At 43.8% G+C, this 21195-nt stretch overlaps 1 protein-coding gene across 1 annotated transcript in view; it reads right to left on the bottom strand.

Moving 5' to 3' along the window:
• LOC134658542 (epidermal growth factor receptor kinase substrate 8-like protein 2) overlaps positions 1-21195 on the bottom strand; it is a 43488-nt gene that overhangs the window by 13969 nt on the left and 8324 nt on the right. The window contains exons 2-10 of the mRNA XM_063514227.1: positions 15631-15787; positions 14729-14875; positions 10498-10568; positions 9467-9687; positions 7800-7896; positions 5871-6412; positions 4785-4877; positions 4210-4317; positions 3421-3503 (exon numbers count right to left, since the gene is read on the bottom strand). Coding sequence (XP_063370297.1) covers positions 3421-3503; positions 4210-4317; positions 4785-4877; positions 5871-6412; positions 7800-7896; positions 9467-9687; positions 10498-10568; positions 14729-14875; positions 15631-15706 — 1438 coding nt within the window. The 5' untranslated portion in view covers positions 15707-15787. The remainder of the gene's footprint in view (positions 1-3420; positions 3504-4209; positions 4318-4784; positions 4878-5870; positions 6413-7799; positions 7897-9466; positions 9688-10497; positions 10569-14728; positions 14876-15630; positions 15788-21195) is intronic.

The following is a 21195-nucleotide window of genomic DNA, read 5'->3' as shown; positions in this document are numbered from 1 at the left end:
AACAACCTGACTATTTTGCCTAGTATTCGCATACCACGGCATGTTATGTGCAATTACCCTATATGTATAGATTTGCATATATTTTCAGACGCAAGCCAAGTAGCTTATGGCACTTGCGCCTATTTACGCACGATTGATGATAAATCAGCTGTTACCGTCCGGTTGCTATGCTCGAAAAGTAAAGTGGCCCCAATTTCGCCTCCTTTGAGTACGCCTCGACTGGAGCTGTCTGCGTGTTTGTTAGGCGCAAGGTTATATAATAAAATAAAAGAATCGTTACGCGCGAAATTCAACCGAGTAATATTTCATACCGATTCAACCATTGCATTGAGTTGGCTCCGAATGCAGCCTAATTTACTAAAACCTTTCGTCCAAAATAGGGTTGCGGAAATCCACGAAATCACGAAGGATCATTCGTGGCATCACGTTAGCGGCAAGTGCAACCCGGCCGATTTGGTTTCTAGGGGAGTACAGTTGGACGCACTTCGCACCTCCAGTCTCTGGTGGAATGGTCCCGACTTCCTTCACGACATTAATTATAATGCTCAGTCTGTAGATCCGTCATTGTTGCCAGACGAGTCCCAGATACCCGAACGTAAAACTAATCCTATGACTAGTCTGGTATGCAACGACAATAACAATAATATACTATTTACATTCGACAGGTTTTCTCAGTTCAACCGTATGCAGCGCGCGGCCGGGTACGTACTTCGCTTCATTCATAACTCGCGCAATAAAGATGCACGTCGAACCGGTGCGCTCACTGTAGATGAACTGAGGGAATCTGAGATATTACTCGCGCGCTTATCGCAATTGGAGTCATTATCGGATGTTCACAACGCATTGTCAAAGAACAAATGTATCGCAAAGGGGTTTTTAGCCAAATTAAATTTGTTCATTGACAATAATAAGCTTATTAGAGTCGGAGGAAGACTTACAAATTCTTCGAGGTTTGATTACGATAAGAAACACCCGATATTACTTTCTAGTAAGCACCATTTTACTATTTTATTGTTCCGATATGAACATAAAAGATTATTGCACGCGGGACCGCAGCATATATTGTTCTCGCTTCGCGAGGCCTGGTGGCCCATAAGCGGTAGGAATCTCGCTAGGAAAGTGGTTCACAGCTGCGTTGTTTGCGTTCGTTTCAAAGGTAAAACGCTAACTCCTATTATGGGTAATTTACCTTCAGAGCGATTAGAACCCGGTTTCGCGTTTGTCAATTGCGCTGTGGACTATGCAGGTCCATTTTACATTTTAAACCGCAAAGGTCGGGGAGCCACGACTGTTAAGGCGTATTTGTGTATATTTATATGCTTTGCTACACGCGCAGTTCACTTAGAGTTGGTTACCGATCTCTCTTCGGAAGCTTACCTTCTGGCGTTGAAAAGGTTCATTTCGCGTCGTGGTAAACCTTCAAAAATATTTTCAGATAACGGACGGAACTTTGTAGGTCTTATGAATGATTTTTCAAAGTTTTTAAAATCATGTTCAGGCGAAATAAAAGAATATGCGAACTCGCATAAAATTGAATTTATTATGACGCCACCTTATGCTAGTCATTTTGCCGGCCTGGTCGAGGCTGGTGTTAAGAGTTGCAAGCACCACTTGCGACGTGTGATAGGTGATGTCAAGCTAACTTACGAACATTTTAGCACGATTTTGACCCAATGCGAAGCCATCCTGAATTCCAGGCCTTTGAGTCCTTTGTCCTCAGACCCGCAAGACTACACCCCTTTAACCCCGGCTCATTTCCTGGTTGGACGTCCGCTGACAGCTCCTGCGTGCGCTGACCTCATCGGCGCGCCCGTGCACCGTCTGTCACGATACCAGCGAGTGGAGCAAATGCGACAACATTTCTGGGCCAGGTGGTCGAAGGAGTTCATATCCGAGCTGCAGGTCAGGACAAAGTGGACGCGAAATATGGACGACCTAAAGGTGGACACCCTCGTCTTGATCAAGGAAGACCATGCTCCGCCCCTCAAATGGAGCTTAGGGCGAATCACCAAGACTTTCCCGGGCAAGGACGGCGTCTCCCGAGTAGCCGATATACGCACATCCCGCGGCACTGTACGCCGAGCGTTTTCGAAAATCTGCCCGCTACCTACGCATGATGACTAACTTCATCGTCTCATCTTCACATTGGAAGTTGACTCTTCCAAGGCCGGGAGCTTATGTTACGGCAATACCTAAAGCGCATAGAAACGACGGCGGCCCGTGACCTTCAACCTGGCTCGCGCCTAGCGACCCGCGCGCCCATCCCCGGCTGCGATGCACCTACCACGAGTACCATGACGTCACATACATGTTATCGCGTCATGTCACCAGCAGCCAATGAGAAGCATACATCAGATATGTCGTGATCGACAGCCAATGGTGTAGCGGCTCGTCATCCCTGCGCGCACCAATGACGACACAGGATGACACTTACGAATTAGCATATCACTCTCAACTAGCTACCACGTAGCCCATACCTATCTTTTTGTTGCTCATTTTTTTTATATATTTAATGTACGTAAAAACAATGTAAAATCCCGAATTAAATGTAGTTAATTCGAAGAACCTGCTGCCTTCGTCATTTCATCAACCTGCCATCCACATCAGCGCAAATCCTGGCCATCAGCCCCAACGTATGTCTATACGCGCACGTGGCTGGCTAGAGCCCTAGAGGCCATAATTTTATACTTTTATACCGTACACTGGCTGAATTTTATTACAAATAATATTAATTCGATCCCACGTGGGATCCACTTTGACGTTGGCGAAATCATCGACAGTATCGATGGAGCCATATTACCCAAAGATTGATTGATTGATTGACATATTAAATAAACCAAGAAAAATACCATATAAAATCAACGCAAGCTCCTGATAATACTCCTCGGTATGGAGTGAAACATGTCGAGCGTTTTCGACAAAATACGCGAGTGACCCGTTTTTAATATATATTAGTAAGCTGACAGAAAAGTTTAATGAAATTCCTGGATCAGTCTACGAGAAAAGATGGAGCTGAGTTGCCTAATTAAGGTACCTAATAAGGAGTAAACACTCTAAATTTAAGGTCAATATGGAGAAGACCGACTACAAGCTCTTTCCTTGCTTTTTACAACTGCGTTTGTACTGTCGCCATCAGATATATCGGAGCGGCCAAGGTGCTTACAAATATCTGAACACGCCTCTATTGTCCAGGCGTTAGAGTGCGTGTTCAGATATTGTGAACACCTTGGCCCATATACTTCACTTACAGGTCGGTAGAGCAGGAGTGGTGCTCTTCCTTTCTGACTGTATCTAAGCGACGTAACCTAGGTACGTATACAAATATGAGAGTTCTTGCCCTATGACGGTTTTACCTGCAACAAATTGTATATGCCTTCTCCACATTATATTTCTCTATGCCTTTAGTAAGTATATACTGACCCTCGTCGTCCGGAGGTCGATAGGGCTCCCGTTCTGGCGACGACGCCGCGGAGCCGGAGTCATGCGCACGCGGGGCCGGCGACCTGCAACACGGAACTAGGAATTGCAATCCGGTCCGGCGGATCCGGTTATCCGGCCGGATCCGGTACATTTTTCAAGCAAACGGATCCGGTAAAATATACGTGATCAGGTTTCGGATCCGGACTGAGACCAAAATCCGGCCGGATCCGGCTGGATTCAAAACCAGTCATATTAAAGGGAGGCTCGCGCAAAATTGTAGATTACTGAATTCCTGGACACGCAGGAACCACATAAAGCGTTCTTTATTAAGAACATTGGGCAGAACGAGGACATAATCTGTGTTTTTGGCGTCACTATTTGTCTTTTAATGGGTTGCTCATTCAATTTGCTGCCAATAAATGAAAGACCAACATAATAGCACAAATGAGTAGATAGCAATGATCACAGAAATGAGTATAGGGTGTACTAATGTGCCGTCGGAAAATTACGAAATTTACACATTAATAAGTACAGAAACTTCCCATTTAAAGGCTTCGTCACACAGGCGCGTTTTCCGGGCGGGGCGTGAGCGGGGCGCGCCGCTTTTACATATAAAACGCTCACGCTCCGCTCACGCCCCGCCCGGAATACGCGCCTGTGTGACGGAACCTTAAATGACTTCGTTAAAAGACTTTATATAAAAAAAATCCAATTTGATTATTTCTTGTGAAATTTTCATGTTTCTGAGAACTTTTCCAATTTATTTAGAATTTCCGCAACTTGCTTTACCTATCATAGGGCGGGTACTGCTGCTCCCCATACAGCGAAGGCTCCTCGCGCTCGTAGTAGGGCTCCGCTGGCGGCTCGCCCGCCGCCGACACGCGACGGGGGGATGATCTAACACACACACACATGTAAGACGACACAATACACACACACATGACGATAGGGGCGGAAGTGATTGCATTTATTTGCACAAACACAACATAAAATGTGATACTGGCAGGTTAGAACGGTTCGGATACGGGCCGTGGCTTCCGACACTTCGTTTTCTATGACAGGTGATCGGTGACCACTATGGAAAACAAAGTGTCGAGCCGCGAGCCGAACCGTCCTAGCGTGAAGTCCAGTTATAGGCACAAATGAATGAGATGAATGAATGAGGGGCTACCGCGAAAACCGAAATTCGCAAATTGCGGGGATCTTTCTCTTTTACTCCAATGAAGGCGTAATTAGCGTGACAGAGAACAATGCCCGCGATTTGCGAACTTCGATTTTCGCGGTTATTGCCCAGGCTAGTGATTGGTGATGAAGCTGAGATGTCAACTCTCAATAAATGAAGTAGGTTTGTATTTAGTAAGTACCTGCGCAGTGGCTGGTCATCCACCTGGTAGTCTGGCGACCATCCGTCCATGAACACGGGCTGGTACGGCGGGATGCTCGTCTTCCATTGCTCTCTGCAAAACACAACATTTTACTGATAACGAATAAAACATATTTTAGACAGGGCAATAGCTGATGCCCTTTCTTTCTAAAGGTTCCGTCACACAGGCGTGTTTTCCGGGTGGGGCGTGAGCGGGGCGCGTCGCTTTTAGATATTAAACGCTCACGCCCTGCCTGCAAAACGCGCCTGTGTGACGGAACCTTAAGCGGTAAAAAGTAAGTAGGTATTACCTACCAACTTTACTTAGGTATATTCAATTATTTCTGGTTATATTCAATTATAAAAGCAAATCCATGTTAATTAAGATTATCCGGTACCTATATCCCGAGCTTATCTTCGAAGTTTATCTCGGTCAGAGTTATGTTAATGCTAATGTGTTATTATCTACGGATTAGCTTAATTACCTATAAATAATCAAAACAGTTGTGGTTGATGAGAGAGAGATACGTCGCCCTTTACACCTGCCTCGTAGTACGTGCAGGCCACTTAGAAATTGTAGACAGTCTGTCAACCGACTCTGCGATTATGAGCCTCCGCCGATTCATTATCATTTTATGGCTACTTCTGAATCTTTATTGTATGTTAAGAATTAAATAATATGTGGAAGTAAATTAAGTAGCTATGTATACGAGCATGTTTAAAGCGACCTAGGATTCATATTACTTATACGATGATTGTCTGCAATAAAGATTGACACGATTTAGGGGAAAAGATTGAATCCCCAAAAACCTGTATTTTTGACCCGTAATGATATTTTTTGAGTAAGTATAGATCCTTTTCTCTAAACTAAGTCCATATACAATTGGGAATTAATATTGTGTTGTACCTGGGTTTGAGCCAAGCGTCACCGAGCGAGTGCCACAGCTAGTGACACAGTTCGCCTGCACATTCAGCGCATCCCTCCTCCACAATAGCTGTACCACTCCTGTAACGGTCCCGCCGCTCCTGCGTCACGTGTTACACTATCAACTATTGTAACTTGTGGGGACAAGTATAGTGAACTCACCTAGGTATAAGCCAAGCGTCACCGAGCGAGTGCCAGAGCTCCGTCTCTTTACTGGTCACACAGTTCGCCAGCAGGTTCAGCGCATCCCTCGTCAGCAGCGGCTGCACGACTCTCGCCGGTAACGGTCCCGCCGGCCCGCCCTCTGCGTCTTGTGCCGCGTCCACTATCAACGCCAACGGTGTAAACAGAAAGTGAACTAGCTCTGGTGCGTTCGGGTCGTGGATGTGTGCACGGAGACGCGCTAATAGATTGAAAGACAGCTTGAATTTCTGCAGCACATCAACGAAATCCCTCTCATGTGGCGGCCGCGTGCGTAACGCTAGCATCCCGTCGCCAGCGCCGGCCTGTCTCTTCCCTCTCGCTCGTCTCCTTCTCTCTAGTTCTCTGCCGGCGGCGGCGGCGTGCTGGAGGCGCGCGATGAACTTCTCGATGTCGTCGAAGCAGCGGTTGAGGATGGCGATATCCTGCTCATAGAGGCGCTCCGAGCCGGTGGAGGACGCGTCGTCGCGCTCGCGCTCGCGCCCGAGCTGTGCTGACATTTGCTGTAATAAACAACAATGTTTTCATTAAACAATCTTCTTCTACCTAGCGTTATCCCGGCCTTTGCCAGGGTCCGCTTTCCTACTTGCTTTCCTCCACTTTGCGCGATCCTGGGCGTCGTCTCGTGTGAGCCCGTTCACGCTCATATCTGCTTTCACGACATCGAGCCATCGCTTTTTTGGTCTGCCCTTGGGTCGGGGGGGGGTTTTCATTAAACAATATAGGACGAAACTCTAACATGAAAGTGTCACGCTAGAAAGGACCGGATCAGGGCCGAGACGTCCGAGACTTTACTTTTATAGAAAGCATCACGAGATTATGGATCGCCCATCATAATAGAAAGTGTCAGATGCTTTGACCCGAGCCGGACTGTTCTAGAGTCATTCTTGAATCGCGCACAAATAAATAAGTTTGCATATTACCCCCGACGGTAGTGTCAGAGTAGTCCCTATGTTTTTGACACACTTACCATCATGACCGCCTCCCATTGCTGACGCGTCAATGTGTGGTACATCCGCGCCATATTGACCACACAAAGCCCTCGCTACACACAGGCACCGTTTACAAAAACATATAACAAAATATTTGATATTGACTTCTGAGTTAAGTAAATAATTATACGCGACAAACAGCTGCTATAGTCGTTGCCCATAGTGCGACCCCGCGCTGTTTGCGCCGTCAACTGAGCCATTATTATCATTGAGATTAAACCTCGATAGCTTATCGGTACCGATTGTATCGATTGTTTCGAGAAACCGGTGAAATAATGAAACAATAAAAGTTATCGGCGCATCTAACTATGCTAATTTGCATTCTAATCGAGATCGCTACCGCTTTGATATTTTGATAAAATCTTTGTAACACGGTAGCTTTTGAAGTGGCGTCATGGAACTTAAATCTCCTTCAGAAAGATATTTGATTTTCGGGGATTTGTATTTTGCATTGGAGGACGGATGACTCACGCTAGAACGGTCTGGGTCCGTGCCGAGGCTAGGCTCTAACATTTCGTTTTGCAAGGTGCGCAGTCGGTGGAGGGGGAAGTGGCGCTGATTGTCACAAACACAGGTAATCTTATGGAATGTCTGACATTAGTACTAGCGGCAGCCGCTTGAACTAATTTTACTCCATAAGATTTAACGTAGAAAGTCTGCCAAAATGAGGGCAGCACCAGTCGTGCACCTAGCGAATAGAACATCACTGTGTTGGAAGCCTCGACCCAGACTCAGACCGTTCTAACGTGAGTCATACTTAAAGGTAGAGTAGACCAGCAAGGCTTTTGCTAAGAATATGCATAAAAAAAGTAAGAGCTACAAACAACCGTATTGGTATTAAATGGTACTATTTATTCGCATTTATCCCAAAGTCCCCAGGATATATTCCACATCTCACCTGCCGACGAGGCCGCTCGACGTCGTCCCTCTCCCTCTCTCTTTCGATCACGAAGTCCCGCTCCCGCCCCGCGTCCCCCGCACCTCCTCCGCCACCCCTTGGAACAACACACACTATTAACAGCTAATCCATATCCTGATGACGTCAGCACGATGTCCTAAGTCGGTCGAGTCGTCATTTTCCGATTGTCGATAGACGTGACCTCAAGCACCAACAGCACTAACTGGCGCCTATTTGACCAACTTGACAATTAATTGACACCTGACACTGAAAATTTCCTGCACATTTCTGGGTTGATAAGTAACAACGGTACAAAGTGGCAATGTTTGCTTGCTGGACAAGCAATGTTTGCTTGCTGGACCAGCAATGTACGGTAAATTGCCAATATCAGGCGACAATTGTCAGCACTGAGCATGATAGACTCCATAGAGCCCCTGGAGACGAAGACACCCAGGCCAGGGATACGGATCTTCAGACTAAACAACACCCAGCTTTCGACATTCGGCTTGGCGTGTCCTCACAAGCCAAGCTGGTGAACACGAACACGATAGACCCCGTTGAACCCCTGGAGATATATGAAGGTTTTTTAAAAATCCCGTACCGGTATTTCGCGCGGCGCGTACGCACTGGTCGCTGGTTGTACATCTCACTAAAGTAGCTGTGCACTTCTCATCTCCTCATTATCTTATCAGATTAGGTTAATCTCTGACTGGGCTTTTTGACCGTAAATACTTGGATGGATATCTTCAGATAAATAAACAGCCAGTGTAGTGTAGACAAATATATTTCACCTTGAAATGCAGAGCGTGCTATCTCAGAGAGCCACTTGAATCTACTCTCAAAATTCTTCGCTGGAACCCCTCGCCTCCCTTGAAGGAATATTGCATTTTGTTCCTTTGAATTTGCTATTTAGCTTTCTAATCTATCTAGGGTAAAATGAAATAACAACCGACGCAAAGGCCAGCACGTTATTGTACGGGGAACACACAGTTGACTTTCGAAAAATGTCACCTTTTTAACTCTATAGCTTTTTCATTTAACCGTAAGACTTACAGCTCAAACCATGTAAGCTAAAATTGTAGATGCGTTTTATAAAATTGTAGACGCACTTTGGCCATAGCTACAACCGTTTAAGCTCCAATAGTTATTTGTACAACAAGAGATCAAAGTTTGATATTTCTTCGAGTGCTTATTTTGAGTCCCGTGCAAGCGAAAGATTCTATAATAGATTCACGAGCGTAGCGAGTGAATCTAATTTAGAATCTTGAGCGTAGTAAGGGACTCAAAAGCGCACGAGATGTAAATAACTTTGATCTCGTGTAGTACACAACATTTTTCACCTCAGCAGTGAGAACATATTAGAGAACCCGAAAAATGTATTCCTTCTTCATCACTTACCTCTATTCACTCATGTTTTCTTAAGATATACCAACAATTAAATTTTCACCTCAGCAGCTCAAACAAGGGTACTTTGCTACTTAAAAACAGTGAGCAAAATCACATTTTGCTCACTGAGTGAGCAAAATCGCATTTTGCTCATTTTGTCTCACTCAGTGAGCAAAATGCGATTTTGCTCACTGTTTTTAAGTAGCAAAGTACCCTTGTTCGAGCTGCTGAGGTGAAAAAACTATATCAGCACCCTTAAATCCAAGATGGCTGCCACTTACTTGAGCGCATTCAGCTCTTCAACCAACGCCTGTGCCCCAACGTCGTGGCACTGGAAGATGTGTAGTTCCTTCCTGGGCGCCTCCCCGGGCGCGGGGGAGTTGGCGGGGGAGGGGGGGCCCACCACGAAGGCCAGCACGTTGTTGTAGAGCTCCGCGGGCTCCGGGGAGGTGAAGGCGGTGGGGGAGTGCACCCACGCCGCGGGGAAGCGCTCCATCACGGACTGCAACAACATTATAATTAATAATCATGACATTAAAGCTCTCTAAAGGGCCTCTACGTGTTGGACCTATTGTTCAAACACGGAATTATGTACTGTTATCAATTAATTAACTCAATTGTCACCTCTTCTCTTATATGTTATCTCTCTTAAGTTTTGCTTTATTTTATATTTTTTATGTGTATTTTAATTGGTTGCCCTGAAAACCAGCGCCATGGCTAAGGACATTAGTCATCGGCATATGCTGAGTGGCATCCATTTTGGTGTCTTGTACTAGAATAAGATGTATTATAGGTTAAGCATGTATTTCAACACCAAATAAACCATTTCTATTCTATTCTATTCTATTCTATTCTATATCCCCACGCAAGCCTATTCAAAAGTCCGGGCCTATCAAAAGACCGGATCTATAGGCCCGTGAAATCCAAAATGGAGATACAAATTATATTCGAGGTAGGTGCTAATATCTTAAACAGTACCCCTAGTATACATAAATTTCATTCGATTGCGTGACGTGACGTACGCGTTTGCGTTATCTCTCTTATATTGGATTTTGAGTTTCCAAAACGTTCCGCTCGGCTCGCTGTTTAAATTCCCATAGAAAATGAGACTTAACGCAAACGCGTACGTCACGCTTAGTATCGAATTAAATTTACACTAGGGGTTCTAACCGACCTAACTCCAAAACTACGCAAATTTTGTACTACGGGTAAAATAATACGTATAGTAAATTAATTACGCGTATTAACCTGCATACTGCATATACTAGCCTTCGGTTACATATAATAGTATGCATATGGCGTGGTCACTCACCCCTGTTTCGTAGTCCATGACCAGCACCCACTGCCCGTCTAAACATAGTTGCATCTTTTGGCTCCATATTCCTGTAAAACAACAAACAAGCAAATATGTAATTAGTAGGTATCGGAAATTCGGAACACACAAACTAAACAGAGTTTAGAAAGGGATTTTTTTTAAATTATACACGACATAGAGAAAAAAAACATAGAGTGCTCACTCCATAATACATCAGTTTTCGTACCAATAAGACTATTATTATTTTCATAGTCGACATCGAGTAGCGGAATTATCAGTACTGCGAATATGTCAGTGTCAAACTCGTGGTAAGGCTACTGGAAACTGATTCTGATGTAACAATTTGTTATAGTATTGATTAAGATCAAAATAAGTTTTGATACGACTTTGATAATAGTCTTGATGATTGACATAGCAAATAATCTCAATAGTCAAAATGAGCTAAAGAATGTTAGCTAATAGCGAGTATAGTTTGTAGCTTTCTAGTAGAGCCCGACGGTTAATCCTATTGTCTATTGTTAAGTAAAACCGCACGTGCTACTTACCTGAAACAAAAGGGTCTTAATTATTCTATTTGGCACCTGAGTGCGGGCTAGTCCAACGCTCAAAAAACCAGTGTAGGTGCGCTCTCCGATAACGCGCCTTTGTTACGCATCTCGATGACACATTTTAGACTGTAGCTGTAGTTCTGTAGCGTTCGACTCGCCGGCACTCAGTATTTCGGTTACTGAGTTGAACGGACCACACACATATTTATCCATTAGTCCATTTTGAATCTTATTGCAATTTCCATAGGAGTTGTAATTCAATTACCTGGGTAAAGTGAACGAACGATTTTTTATGCAGGTGGTTGTGGCACGTGGCACGAGCGGTTTTACTTAACAATAGACAATAGGATTAGCCGTCGGGCTCTATTAGAAAGCTACAAACTATACCTAACTCTTATCTAAGAAAAGTGTCATTCTATGGAACTTGCTAACTATGTAAACAAAAGTCACTAGTAATTAAATTCATATTTTTTGAAAGTTTCAATTTGGCGGTTTGTTTATCCTATATGTTCCATCTTGTAGTTGAGCATATTAGTCATATTACGTATATTACTAATGTATTAAAATTTGTTCTATTCATATCAATAGTCATTATCAGCATATTATTTACGCATTAGCTGGACATGATTACAAAAGGAAGCACTTCAAGACAGGCCAGGTAAAGTGTCTGCTAAGTATACACTTGTGTAACATTATAGTGAACCATTTCGCTGAACACGTTTTAAATTGCATTTAAACAAGATAAGAGTAATAAATTGAAATAGATGTCATATATTAAAGAAAAAGCGGCCAAGTGCGAGTCGGACTCGCCCATGAAGGGTTCCGTATTTAGGGGATTTATGACGCATTAAAAAAAAATTTGAATTTCAGTTCTATGGGGAACCCCCAAAATTTATTGGTTTTGTTTTCTATTATTGTGTGAAAATATTAATGCGGTTCACAGAATACATTTACTTACAAAGTTTCAACAGTATAGTTCTTAAGGCTTCGTTACACAGGCGCGTTTTCCGGGCGCGGCGTGAGCATTTTATATGTAAAAGCGGCGCGCCCCGCTCACGCCCCGCCCGGATAACGCGCCTGTGTGACGAAGCCTTTATAGTTTCGGAAAAAAGTGGCTGTGACATACGGACGGACAGACAGACAGACAGACATGACGAATCCATAAGGGTTCCGTTTTTTGCCATTTGGCTACGGAACCATAAAAAAGTGACGAAGCCCTCCAGTGGTGAAGGCCGGATTCGAACGCTTTAAGATAAGCGTCATTCTCTCGTTGACTTATACTTGTGGATAATAACATCGCCCACACTGATAACTGCTTGATAATTCGTTTCCATTCCATTATTCCAAAGAATAGGTCTACCGATCAGGGATGTTGCGGATGCAGATTTTTTGACATCCGCGGATGCGGATGCGGATGCGGATATTTAAAGGCTCACATCCGCGGATGCGGATGCGGATGTCAAGATTAGGTACTTAGAAAACGTCAAATATTAAATTTTTAGTATTTTTTTTATTTAAAAAAAACGAAACGTTTAGTATTTGACGTATTTGAGCAAGAATATAGGTGCGTTATATTTAATAAACAGTAACTTGGCCGACTTTTCTGGATCTAGACGATTTCGTTATAGGTAATGACGAAATTACCTAGCACTTACGCCGCCGCTAAGACGTTCCTGTACCGACTTGTTCAACATCCGCATCCGCATAAGCTCCGCATCGATTTTATGCGGATGCGGATGCAGATGCGGATGTTGAAAATAATGCGGAAGTTCCGCGGTTGCGGATGCAGATGCGGATGTTCGCAACATCCCTGCTACCGATGATCAGAGGGCCTAGCCAACACAACACAGTGACAAATAGTCACGTAACTTTTCTGAACATCTCTGTCATCCCGATATTTTGTTTTCGTTTCAGGTTTGTTCGATGTACGATGGTTCGAAATCATCCAGATAATTATAGTCTTTGATAATTATCGCGATAAATATTGGATTATTATCCCAGATGGTGCTATATTTATTTCTTTGAATTCTTTGATAGTAAAAAATAATGATGGGGTGTTTTTATATTTTAGGTTTTAAATTTGAGGTTATTATCAAATCGAAAATTACCAGTCATAAAAATCACGATAATTAAATTATCGCTATAATTATCAAGATATAACTATCATTAATAATTATCCTTTCGAACCCTGTTTACGATTGTCATTTGGCTAGGCCTCCAATTCAGAATGTTGCTGTTAGTGTTATACCTAATCTCGCGATATTTAAACACTTCATAATCCGGTGTCTAAGTAGTCCGTTTGTATATAATATAATATGTTATGTTATGTACGTTTGTATGTTTGTTAGTCTTCTCTAGGTGTAGCAGCCGTCTCATTCCATCAGCAGGGTACCTTATCCCCGTCTCCCTCGTGACGGTGAAGGTGGCCAGGTGCTCCAGGGTGTAGCCCCCCCCCCTCGTGGTCCCCCGCGCTAAATATCATACATACCGTTAGTCTTCTCTAGCTGTAGCAGCCGTCTCATTCCGTCAGCAGGGTAGACTATCCCCGTCTCCCTCGTGACGGTGACGGTGGCCAGGTGCTCCAGGGTGTAGCCCCCCCGCCCCCCTCGTGGTCCCCGCGCTAAATATCATACATACCGTTAGTCTTCTCTAGCTGTAGCAGCCGTCTCATTCCGTCAGCAGGGTATACTATCCCCGTCTCCCTCGTGACGGTGAAGGTGGCCAGGTGCTCCAGGGTGTAGCCCCCCCCCCCCCTCGTGGTCCCCCGCGCTAAATATCATACATACCGTTAGTCTTCTCTAGCTGTAGCAGCCGTCTCATTCCGTCAGCAGGGTAGACTATCCCCGTCTCCCTCGTGACGGTGACGGTGGCCAGGTGCTCCAGGGTGTAGCCCCCCCCGCCCCCCTCGTGGTCCCCGCGCTAAATATCATACATACCGTTAGTCTTCTCTAGCTGTAGCAGCCGTCTCATTCCGTCAGCAGGGTATACTATCCCCGTCTCCCTCGTGACGGTGAAGGTGGCCAGGTGCTCCAGGGTGTAGCCCCCCCCCCCTCGTGGTCCCCCGCGCTAAATATCATACATACCGTTAGTCTTCTCTAGCTGTAGCAGCCGTCTCATTCCGTCAGCAGGGTAGACTATCCCCGTCTCCCTCGTGACGGTGACGGTGGCCAGGTGTTCCAGGGTGTAGGCTCCCCCCCCCCTCGTGATCCCCCGCGCTTAATATCATACATACCGTTAGTCTTCTCTAGCTGTAGCAGCCGTCTCATTCCGTCAGCAGGGTAGACTATCCCCGTCTCCCTCGTGACGGTGACGGTGGCCAGGTGTTCCAGGGTGTAGGCTCCCCCCCCCCCCTCGTGATCCCCCGCGCTTAATATCATACATACCGTTAGTCTTCTCTAGCTGTAGCAGCCGTCTCATTCCGTCAGCAGGGTATACTATCCCCGTCTCCCTCGTGACGGTGAAGGTGGCCAGGTGTTCCAGGGTGTAGGCCCCCCCCCCTCGTGGTCCCCCGCGCTAAATATCATACATACCGTTAGTCTTCTCTAGCTGTAGCAGCCGTCTCATTCCGTCAGCAGGGTAGACTATCCCCGTCTCCCTCGTGACGGTGACGGTGGCCAGGTGTTCCAGGGTGTAGGCTCCCCCCCCCCCTCGTGATCCCCCGCGCTTAATATCATACATACCGTTAGTCTTCTCTAGCTGTAGCAGCCGTCTCATTCCGTCAGCAGGGTATACTATCCCCGTCTCCCTCGTGACGGTGAAGGTGGCCAGGTGCTCCAGGGTGTAGGCCCCCCCGCCCCCCTGGGAGGCCCCACCCGCGCCCCTTAGCCCTGGAATATAAGGTGACATAGTTTAATAATAAATTCAGGATATTACAGGATAGTCTTAAACAAATCGGCCAAGTCCTACACGAATGTGCTACTTTTCTCTACTTTTTTCGAGTTTCCGGGTTTCTTTCGTCGGGATCTTAATTTTTTTAACCGACGACTACAAAAACAAGGTCTTCGCATATTTAGGATCTTTTTTTCGCATATTTTACACGAGTTTCTCGACTTTCTCGACTCGGAAAGTCTTTTCCAAGACATATATCTAGGAAATACTGAAAGAAATCAAATATTATATTTTTTTAGCGATATTTGATGAAAAGCAGTGGATAAAGTGGATTTGACTGGAGATTAGCTTCTTTTTGTTGTAGATGTAGGCCACGTGATGTAGTAGATCTGCTGATGAAGACCATAAACAAAGGCTTCGTCACACAGGCGCGTTATCCGGGCGCGGCGTGAGCGGGGCGTGAGCATTTTATATGTAAAAGCGGCGCGCCCCGCTCACGCCGCGCCCGGACAACGCGCCTGTGTGACAAAGCCTTATTTTTGTGAATGTATTATATTTTTACAAAGTATAATGTATATTTTCAATGAGAAACAATGATCAATATGATATAACCGCGAAAATCAAAGTTCTCCAATTGCGGGCATTTTTGTCTGTCACTCTAATTACGCCTTCATTGGGGTAAAAGAGAAAGCAATTTGCGAATTTCGGTTTGACAAAGAGGCATTGTTTTTATTACTTAAGGGTTGAAACCCACCTGCCAGCTCATCAAACTCATCGAGCGCGCGCTGCGCCTCCCCCCGCGACCCGCGCGTGCCCGCGCGCGACGCCATCCCTCTCGCTCACTCTTGCCGCTTATGAGCGGGACATCACAAGAACTTCCCCGACTTTCCGCTACCCAATGCTGGCTTACTCTGAAAAGAAAGTCGTGTGTTAAGCTCTGTTTTAAACTAATTATATTAACTCACAACGGGTAAGTCTCGGTAGCTTACTTGGCGAGCGGCGGGCAGGTATCTCGTTATCGCGAGTTCGAGTCCCACCCGATACAGTGAGTTTTTCCACATTTTTTATTTCATAGCTGTTTTATTAGCTGAACTGAATAAAATGAAATAAGTACCTACTATATTGTGCATGTGCAACGACCCCTAGTGAAATATTGTAAGTGAAATATTGGAAACGAGGTCTATAATTTACGACAGCCACAGGCTGGAGTGAATTAGATACTCGGGTTTGGAAATATTCTTACCCTCGGAGTTACACATAATATTTTTCATCACACTTGCGAAGACTGAATTCTTAAACACGGTGACATTTCAAACATTCGTCCGCCATATTGTCGTTTTTATGAATTGGTGCAATTGAACTGGATGTAAAAACAGTTGACAGTTAGCGTATCGTGTCATGTGTTAGAAACCGATAAGTGATATAGCACGAATAGTTTCTCTAGATATAACGCATTGTCACATACGTAGAATCCATTAAATAGGTACCATCTTTTTAACACAAAAAGCAATTCGATGTGCATTTTCTCGCGGTAATTCCGCGCACGCGCACCGCCGGTGCCTGCGCTGCATGGGAAGCACATCCATACTGATTGACCGAGCGTCAGCAAAGGTCTTCGTTTCAGCTTGGGCAAAAAGGCTTTCGTATGTCCGGATCCTCTTCACTGCAGGTCACATTTCTCCGGTTTCGGGGTTGGTCCCATAGTAAAAGTTGCTCAGTATAATCCCAAAACCTCCCTGGCAACGGGAATACATGCAGTATGCAGTTATGTTTTAGCCACTCTATATTAATTATTGGTGGTGTAGTAGCGCTGGTGGCCTAGCGGTAAGAGCGTGCGACTTGCAATCCGGAGGTCGCGGGTTCAAACCCCGGCTCGTACCAATGAGTTTTTCGGAACTTAGGTACGAAATATCATTTGATATTTACCAGTCGCTTTTCGGTGAAGGAAAACATCGTGAGGAAACCGGACTAATCCCAATAAGGCCTAGTTTACCCTCTGGGTTGGAAGGTCAGATGGCAGTCGCTTTCGTAAAAACTAGTGCCTACGCCAATTCCTGGGATTAGTTGCCAAGCGGCCCCAGGCTCCCATGAGCCGTGGCCAAAATGCCGGGACAACGCGAGGAAGAAGATATTAATTATTGGTGGTATGTATGTATAAGTAAAATACGTAAGTGCTATCTATTCTAGCCGTGCGGTAGGTCTCCGGGTTGCCCAATGTCCAACTGGCAGATAATCCGTGTTAACAGGTTTCACCCAGTCACTAGTGTTGTAACACCAACGCGCCTCTGTTGAGGGATCTGAATATGTCGTGTATAACAGACAACACCAATAAAAACGGGTCACTTTGTATGGAAATTCTATGTTTTACAGTTCCGTTATTTAGATAGCCAACGCACAATATCCCGTTGAAAGTAATTTACGTATTCTTCAAATAATATCGTTGAGCTCTAAGAAATTTATTTACGAATTTAACTCCTTGACAAAAACGGAGTCTTAAGGACGACTTCTACACGAAAAAAGTCACGGGTTGAGACTAGTGTAATACCCTAAATGTTTGCTGTTATCATTCATCACCATCAGGCCCCTATTTCACCACGGTGACAGGTGCGAAAATTGTCGACATCACTGTTACTGACGTCACAGGCCTCCATAGACTACGGTAACCGCTTACCATTGGATGGACGGTGTGCTTGTTTGCCACCAACATTAATTAAAAAAAACTCCATTATATCGCCAATAAAATATAAGTACTTATTTTGCGAAGCTAATGACAATTGTCACAAGAAACACGACAATTGTCACGAAATTCCGACACAGAACTCATTTCGTGTCAAGAATTACCGAAAGTTCTATTAAATCGTGTGACAATTGTCATCATCATCATCTTAAACTTCGAAAGAGAAATATCTGTTTTTTGCCGATATAATAAAGTTTTTTTAAATAATACAATGATGGTGGCAAACAGGAATACGGCCCGCCCGATGGTAAGCGGTAACCGTAGCTCATGGATGCCTATGACGTCAGCAACAGTGGCATTTGTCGAATTGTCGCACTGTCGCCGTGGTGAAATAGGGGCCAGGTGTAAACTTCGTAACCAAATCAAATAAAAAATAAAACTATAAATCAAAGGTTTAGCGAGCACACAATGAGCTCATATCATAGTTTACTATATGAGCAACATATAGATAAACGTAATAAACTGAATATCAGACCCTATTATATATAGATGTAAAGGTTCAGTTTCGTATGGACTGGCTGTGAGGTGAGAGGTGAGACATCGAATGATATCAGACCTTATTGGATTGAGATAAGATTTAATTTTGAATGGACTGGCGTGGTGACACATCGCGAATGCTCTGCATTCCACTGATAAGGTCGGGTATTGTCATTGCTTAGCAAGAGTCTAAGCTCCAGGCTTCAGAGCCCTACCATGAGTTACTGACAGTGTCAAAACTGACATAATTATACGCTATCGAGAACGTGATTTAATTACTTTCTATACGTGACGAATTGAAACAAATAATTTTGCTTTTGGCGGTGTGACCGGTTAGAAAAAAATTTGATGTGACGAGTTGATGCCTGAATCTTCCTGATGGCGTTTATGTCAGTGCCAAACTGGTGGTAACACAGAAATTACCATTGAGTACAACCGCTAGTGAAATAAAATATGTACGTATTTACTTATGTAGGTATATCTTAACACAAATTCCTTACCATAGAACACGTATTCACTGACGCAAATACTATGTACACATTCTTATATTTACATATATACTTATATGCATCGCAGGCGCAGACGACCTTGCGACAAAACTAGCCCAATATAACATCACCTCCAAATCTCTAATAACTACAAATAATCAGGGACCTTTCTAAACCGGTTTTGTAGTCGTTTGTAATGGAATGTCGCCCGCCTTCGCACACACACACTGCCACACACACACACACAAGTTCATCATTAATTAACATTTTAATGATCAGTTAGTTATATCAGTAGAAAATAGTTGTTGGGGCGCGTTGATGTCTATACTAACAGCATCCTGAGGGACTCCAACCTAGTAAAGAGGCGTATTCTGATTGTAATCATAGTATATAAATAAATAAATAAATATTATAGGACATTCTTACACAGATTGACTAAGTCCCACAGTAAGCTCAAGAAGGCTTGTGTTGTGGGTACTCCGACAACGATATATATAATATACAAATACATAAATACATAGAAAACACCCAAGACTCAGGAACAAATATCAGTGCTCATCAGCTCATCACACAAATAAATGCCCTTACTGGGATTCGAACCCAGGACTGCGGCTTCACAGGCAGGGTCACTATCACTACCCACTAGGTCAGACCAGTCGTCAAGTATGATTTTGCTATGGATATGTTCTCTTTTGAACTTGGATCTAGCGGCCTAAGATGGCATAGAAATTGTTGATAGAAAATTTCAATCGAAACTTTAGTAATGTCTGTCCAACTGAACATCTAGCGACCTTCACTAAGGAGGAGTTTTGGCCGAAGGGTGTCAAGTTTCGGCGGTTCCGCGGCCGGCTCCCTGACCCTGCGGTGTTGCGTATTGCAACGCAATCATAATGTGGTTTATTAGTGTTTAGTTTATATTTTTATAATATGTATGCTAGTTTTAAGGTATTATATGTATGGGCCACTAGTTGCCTGAAATAAAGATTTAATTCATTCATAGTCACTCGACTTTTCGTATTAGCATCTAATATCATCCCGATACGCTTTTTCTTTTCGTTTGGGTTTTGTCGATGTACGCTTGTCATCTTGGCTAGGGCCTCTGTAGACCCTGTAACAAAGTAATAGCCTCCTAAGGCCCAGCCATACAAACGAAACATCCAAAATTTCCCACTGAAATTGGAACCTAAAATGTAGGGAATAGAGTTGATTTTGCGTTGTTTGAAAATTTAACGAAACAAAGCAAAAGCGACTCTGTTCCAATTGAACATGGTTTAAATTACATCGAACTGAATAGGTATACTATAGGTAGGACCTTGGGCCTTAGGAGGATAGATCAAAAAAGATGTCGAGTTGAATAGTTCATTCGGCCACCACGACTAGAATAGTTATTTTCGATACAAGTGCGAAAAAGAGGAAATTCGAAACGAGTGGCGATAAATTAAAACACGACCGAAGGGAGTGTTTTAAATCGACACGAGTTGCGAATTACCTATTCGCACGTGTATCGAACAACGTTTTACAGTACATATGGCACTTTAAAGTTTCGACATACGCACGAAAAGTGCTATTTTACGCACTAGTGCGGATAAGTAGCCCCATATGTACTGTAGAAAACAATTTAATACGAGTACGTGATGGACAAAGTACCTACATATACTTATATTTACTTAGCTACTGGTTTTTAATCAGTATATCTATTTAATGTGCGATTACGAATGATATTGTCATTAAACCTGTGTAGTCATCATTAATTATAGGGACTGTTTGATGAAAATTTAACAAGTACATACAATAAAATATACATACAGATAAGTATATCTAGATTTACTAACATGTATATAATTGATAGGTAATAAAGTAATGGATAGTAAAGTTTATTCAATGTTTTCAAATAGCTTGGGTACGGTCACAGATGTCATCTTATAAAAATTTGCGAGATTTTGCGTTCTAACTTTAATGCAATAATATAAATCTTTATTGAACAACAACATAAGTATAAAGTAACAATAAAATAACCTAAATAAAATTAAAACTACCTACAAAACTAAAACTACTGCTTAAAAAAGGAAAACTAAAAATCTATATCTAAAGAGGGCCCCTGGGGCATAGTACCAAAGATACTGGCAGCATTTCCTCGCTGAATTGCAACGCTTATTCGTTGAGCGAGGAAGCTGCCAGCTCTTTTGTCCCCAGTGACCTCAACCAGCCGTTTGGCCAAATATGTAAATAGATTTTGAGCTCCCGGACCCCACGGACCGAGGGTCTCGACACCGAAAGGAACAAAGTTGTAATTGGCGTCGAGTCCCCCGTATCTGACGAGACCTCTTGAGGGTCTCGTCAGCTTCGGCAGCAGCACCCGCTTTCTTGGTAGTACCGTGAAGTACTTTAATGCAATAAATTGTATGGAGCCGTACACCGTAGCAATAATGCTATTTGAAATACTATAGTAAAATATGTATTTTCCAGTATTTAATCAAGGAGTGTAAACAAGTGTCATAATCATAATATACAGTATGGAGTGATAAGGGGTCTGTTATCAGAGATTCGTTTGCGTCGATTATTTGCTTCGGAATGTTATCGGTACGTCCGGGACGTGCACGATTCTGGTACAATACGT

This window comes from Cydia amplana, chromosome 22 (genome assembly GCF_948474715.1).
Source record: "Cydia amplana chromosome 22, ilCydAmpl1.1, whole genome shotgun sequence".
In the NCBI taxonomy this organism is placed as follows: Eukaryota; Metazoa; Arthropoda; class Insecta; order Lepidoptera; family Tortricidae; genus Cydia; species Cydia amplana.
Note: the sequence above shows the minus strand (reverse complement) of the source record. Positions and strands in the feature narration are given on the sequence as shown.